The following is a 6,331-nucleotide window of genomic DNA, read 5'->3' as shown; positions in this document are numbered from 1 at the left end:
TACTGTCGTTATTTATACTTTATAATAAATTAAGACCTTAATGTACTATTTGTTAGAGCTAATAATGTCACACTCTATTGCATACTACTCTAGAACGTCGGCTGATAGCAATGTGAGACATATTACAATAAATGTCATTATACACAGACACACATATATATCTTTGGCTCAATAATTCAATTTATTGATTATTTAATTATAAGCTAGCCTTATGTATACAACATACATTATATATTATGTATATGCCATGTACACATGATATTTTCGTTTAAAATATTTTCTAGCTACTTTTATATTATATGTATATAGTAAACGTTATTCGAATTAAACAGTATATATAGATCTACTATTGCCATGGGAGCTAGTTTTTATAATAAAATATACTCCAAGAGTCATTCTTTTAATATTAATTATTGGATTAATAATTCTTGGATTAAAATTAATAATTTATATTTATAATTATTAATTAATATTTTTAAAAATAAATCTTTATTTTTAAAATTTTTTAAAATGGCTACATAATGAAATGACGGTGACATAATTATTAATTAAAAAAAATTATTTAATATCCATTTTTTATTTTTGATTTATTAATTTTATTCATTCTGTGAGAGAAAAAAATTATTTTGGAAATAATTAAAATAATTAATATGATAATTATATTTCTAACTAATATCTATTATTTAATTAATCTAAAAATTTGAAAGTATTGATTTATATATTTTCATTATTATAATTATTTATTATTAAAAATTTATTTAGTGATGTATGATTATAATAACTATTTTTCATATATATAAATAAATATTATATATGCGTAAAGGAGAAAGAATTGTTTAATGATATCATAGAATCGAAATGGTGATGAAATACGAATCAAAAAATGTCACTGCTGGCGATTAAAAAGGAGCCAGCACAAAAGTTTGTTAATTTGTTGACTGAGTAAATATTAAATTTTGAGGATAGGATATATATGAATGAACAGTTAGGTACTAGTCTGTATCAAAATGCAAATTTTACTGGTGATAATAATAAATAAAAAACTATTAATTAGATTAATATATAATATTGCTTTATAGATTTTGAAATTAACCCATGCAAAATATAGATTGTGCTGAGGAGTACAAAATATAGTACATTAGAGCTAAAAGACTTAATTTTATTTATTACTTTTGATGATTCAATTATTTTCTTGGGTTTCCACATTATTAATTGTCAAATATATAAGTGAAGAAAATATGAGTATGTATATTGACCAAAAGCAAAGCAAATACTTGACCTAAGGTGGCTATCCTATATATTACAGACTTGGTCAATTAATGTCTTGAAAACTTATTAGTGCTCCCTTTTTATCTCCTTTTGACTTCTGGATCATATTTGACACTTACTATATATATTTTAGTTCTTCTAGCTCTCTCTCTCTCATCATCTTTTTCTCTTCTATTTATGTCTTCAATAATATTTTTCCAACCCTTTTTCTTAAACTCTTAAATTCAACGAATTAAATTATTTGTATACATATTGCTTTGTGTGCATTGTTAATTTTATCTAATGACCAAAATGACTTTTTTGCTTTATGATTGACTTACTTTCATTTTGACAACTGTCCTTGAAAATTAATATTCATCATTAATTGACCAATTATTTGAATATGATGGCCAAACCAGACTCCTATAGTCAGCCGCTATATATTGCTTCATTTTTTATGAATTAATTGCAATATATATACAATAGTTAATTTTCTACACATGATCTCACTGGATCACAATTTTACTCGGGGTAGACTTATAAAAACCAAATGTAAAAGACCATAATAATTGAGCTCTATATATATATATATATAATGTATATGATTTAAGAATACATATCTAATATGTGAAACTAGAAGCATTATAGTACTACTACTTCTGTATGAGCACATAAATAAAGTAGTATATGAACTATTTAGTACTACAAAGACTTGATATTTATTAATCAGCGAGCATTTTCTAGAGTTCCTCTTAATTAAGCATGACATAAGCATGCACTTTAGTTTAAATAATGCAATCTCAAAATTCCGGGAATCATCTTTAAAAAAAATATATTGAATTCATCAAAACACACATATATATATATATATATATTCTTTTTTCCAAGAACCCTTGTCTAAATATTTAAATATGTCTTTCTGCTGGGCTCGATATACATTTTCACTTAAGGTACAACATATATATAATAGTACTTCTGATCAGTTAAGCACACATCGAAAAAACTACTTGGTATGAAAGTACATTGGTGGATTATATATGCCTTTACAAGAATTAATATACATTATTCCAAAATTGAATTAATTCAAGTTAATATATATTTATGTAATAAATGAAGATACTCGAAACCCTATGTAAATATATATATCCAAAGTTTTTAAAACCCAAAGCAAAAGATATCCCCAGAAATTTAGGTTAATATTTTATTCTGTAGTGGATTGTTATTAATATTCGCAATCACTTTTAACCTTGATAAAAGTACATGATTTTCTCATTGCTCTTTTCATGAACGGGACTTTAAAGCCGAAACATATTGTCTATTATTATTATTATTATAAATATGCGTTTCAATTTGCCTATATTATTTGTCTTGTTTGATCATTTGATATTATTATATTTTAAGTTGGTATTGATCATGATCAACAACTGTTTTCCTTTTCGTTTATTATTTTTACTTTTTTATTCTATTTTTCTCAAGAGATACTATACATCAATATTAATTTAGTATAATTACTATGATCTTTTTTGAGGTTTTGCAGAGCCAAATAAGATTCTGTCATAATCAATATAATACATAATTATAATGCCGATCTATATATAGCATATTCACTTTCCATGAACCAAAAACAATAACAAAAAAGATATAGCATGATATTGATCACCATGTTAATTAATTAAACTTCAAAACTTAAGATTTTGATGTATAGCGTAATACCCATTTCAGTAATTAGTACTTTTAATTTGCTATAAATAGCTAGCAATTAGATTATAAATAACAAAGTTTACATGTATATATATATATATATTAACCTGAATAGATGTACATTATTTAATGAATTTTCTAGGCGAAGAGGCAGCGAAAAACCAAAACGGGATTTGATCTGATTGCTGAATAAGATTGATGAGCGGCTTGGACAATGAAATATTCTTCAATAATCTGACAAAACTCAGCATAAGTGTGCCACCTCACATACCCATTATAAATTTAGAAATTAATTAAGCACTGCTAGCAAGACAAGCAACAAACTTTTTTTTTCTCATATTCTAGTTGGAACTAAGTGATGAAAATTGTACTATTTCCATAAAATTATATATATATATTTGTAAATGTGCCACCATATGTATATCAATATATAAATAGTGGTGATCAGTCGCTTTGGTCTTGTAATTTAACATATGGAGAAAGCAATAAGAGGAAAGAGCCAGATTTGGATGCCCTTGCTTCGGTACATGCCGAACAAGTTGCGCCAAAAAACGTCAAGGGCGTGCACTTTTTCGTGAAGTTTTCTGGGGTACTTAGGGACACATGCAACTGAGCCCCATGTGTTCGATTTGAAGAGATATCATGAAACTTAAAATTATTATCTTATACATCAATTCTTGTTATTTATTTAGAAAAAAAGTTTATATATATAATACCGATTCATTATCAGGGGAGAACGGGGTCAATAAAGAATCTTATAGTACTCAACTATGACTGCACTCTATGTTGTGCCTGCAAAATAGGACCCATGCCATGCAGTAACTGCGGAAGATCGATCAGAAGTACTATACTGTTAGTTATATGTACAGAATATATTATCAAGGTGTGTGTCCTAATATTCCAAAAGCCACAGTCACCATCAACCAAAAGCTATATATCAATATTTATTCAGTACATTGAATAGAAGAAAAAAAATGAAACAATTAATATATATTTTTATCATATAGTTAAGAAAGAAATTAATAACTTTCATTGAATCAGAGAAAAGGATCTAACATAAAATAAGGAGATGAATATATATATATATATATGAGACCAAAATAAATGAAAGTGCAGAGTGTAACTCTCTAATTAAAACAAACAAAACCCTTAAATTTAATGTGAATCTCCCCTCCTCATAACAAATTCTTCGGAATTTTTTTTCCCTGGCCTAAAGGGCTAGCTAGCTAGTTATGAAAGATCTGATTATAGTAACCTCACATGCATTTACAATATTGCTAAGAGCTATTTGATTGTCATCATCATTACATGCATTATTGATGATCGTTTTGAAAGACATATCCATAAGTAGAATCTTGATGATGTTGATGATGATGAGGCTGGTAGTTTCCATAATAGTCGGAAAGCATTGAAGGGTAATTATTGTTAACCAAAGAGCTAATTCCACTGTCCCCAGAATTAGTGGTAGTACTGGCCGCTCCGGTAGTGCTGCTGCTTCCGGCGGTCCCGACCTTTTCCATTGACCCATAGAAACCCTCATGGTCGGAACCATCTAACAATGAAATATCTTGAACTGGGTCGGTGTAAATCAACTGGCTTAGCTCATCCTGCAGTTTCTCAAGCCCCGGATCCATGCTTGGTAGACCAATACCACCACCAATGACTTGATCTGCTTCAGCGTAATGGCCATGGCCCATAATTGGCAGTTGATGATCAAAGGTTGAAGTTTGATGATATAATGATTGATCAAAAGGGTACTCATGAAAATCTGGGGTGGAAGTTGTGGTGGTAGTCGTACTACTACTGTCAGTTTCAGAGAATCTTCCTCCGAGTTTGAGAAGAAAGCTCTTTATAGAGGCGGCAGCTTCTTGGTCCTTGAGTTGAGAAACATCGTAGTAGTTTTGATTGCTATTCACCACATGATGATGAGGCGCCATAGCCGTCACTGCAGGTAGTTCTGGCCAGTACGGGGTCTGATGGTGACTCATAAAGCCACTCGGAAGAAGAATATTGTTATTATGATCAAAAGTAATAGTAGTGGTGGCTTCTCTTTTGATTTCTGGCTTATTCATGAGGTTGTTGTTGTTGACGTTGTTGGTTCGGCGAGCCGCCTGATTAGTAGCGGCGGCGGCCGCGGCGGCCTGTTCTTTCCGCTGTTTTCCCAAGAGCTTCTTCTTCAGTCTAGTGTTCCAGTAGTTCTTTATATCATTATCAGTTCGCCCTGGTAACTGAGCTGCAATGATTGACCACCTGTATACATATAAATTTTTTGATTAATTATACACACACACAAATATTTGCATAAAATTAGGAGGGATTTCGTTAATATAATTAAATCAAAGTAGTAATTACCTGCTTCCTATGCTTAGATATAGGCTGCAAATAATGTTATCTTCCTCTTCAGAAAAACCCCCATGTTTGATGTTTGGCCGGAGATAATTCAGCCACCTGAGACGACAGCTCTTCCCACATCTCTTAAGCCCTGAAAAAAAGAATTGTCAAAGTTAATTTTATCATTCTGATCATAAAAGAACATCATATATATATATATATATATTTTTTTAAGTGAATATGTTAATATATAGATAAATTAGTACCTATCTTCTGGGGCAAAGCAATCCAGTTGCCACCGGTGCCGTTTTGCTCAATATAAGCCTTAAGTGTGGCATCTTCTTCAGGTGACCAAGGGCCTTTCTTGACATTGGCTTTGTCACAGCAAGGAGCTCTTCCCATGGTTTTTTTTTTTTTTCTTCTTCTTCTTCTTCTCTTTAGACTGGTTTTTGTTTTGGTGGGTTAAAGTGGTTTATGTTGGTGAGGTCAATAAGTATAAGCTCTAGCTAAGAGTTGAGGTAGCTAGTTCTCTCTCTAACTTTGCTGGTTGTTACCAATTGATGATAACGATAATGATAACGTTAATTATATATATAAAAAGACAGAAGAGAAAGGAGAGGAGAGAGAGAGGGTACTATAGTATAATAGCTGGAGAAGGAGAGACATACATGGAAGGAAGGGAATAGAGATCAGTCACAGAATTTCAAAAAGGTGATATGGAGAAAAAGATGAGAGGCCCTTTATGAATTAAATAATTCAGAAAATAAAATTTAATATATGCCAGAACAGTATCACAGGGCTTTTCTCATTTGTCTTTCTTACTCAAGAATCAACATTAATATTAACCATCCACCTTGATTGACTCTCTCTCTTCTCTTATGTACATGTATGGACATGCATGAAGGTTGTGGATGATGATCGATGGCCATGCATAATAATCTAAAAAAATATTGGGGTGGACCCAAAATTATCAAAGAAATAATGCATAAAGGGCTCTTAATTAATTAACATCTTTGGAAAGTTGGTTGAATAGTTCTTCATTTTATGCTTT

General features: G+C 30.4%; 1 protein-coding gene across 1 annotated transcript; it reads right to left on the bottom strand.

The window, feature by feature from the left end:
* Positions 1-4,080: 4,080 nt before the first annotated feature.
* On the bottom strand, positions 4,081-5,998 carry LOC133834726 (transcription factor RAX2-like). The gene is made up of 3 exons (XM_062264430.1): positions 5,547-5,998; positions 5,302-5,431; positions 4,081-5,199 (listed from the first exon to the last, which is right to left on the bottom strand). The coding sequence occupies exons 1-3, from the start codon at positions 5,680-5,682 to the stop codon at positions 4,263-4,265; spliced, it is 1,203 nt and encodes a 400-aa protein (XP_062120414.1). The 5' UTR covers positions 5,683-5,998; the 3' UTR covers positions 4,081-4,262.
* Between the last annotated feature and the right edge of the window lie 333 nt (positions 5,999-6,331).

Source organism: Humulus lupulus, chromosome 1 (genome assembly GCF_963169125.1).
Source record: "Humulus lupulus chromosome 1, drHumLupu1.1, whole genome shotgun sequence".
Taxonomy (NCBI): domain Eukaryota; kingdom Viridiplantae; phylum Streptophyta; class Magnoliopsida; order Rosales; family Cannabaceae; genus Humulus; species Humulus lupulus.
This window is presented reverse-complemented; position numbering and strand designations above follow the sequence as displayed.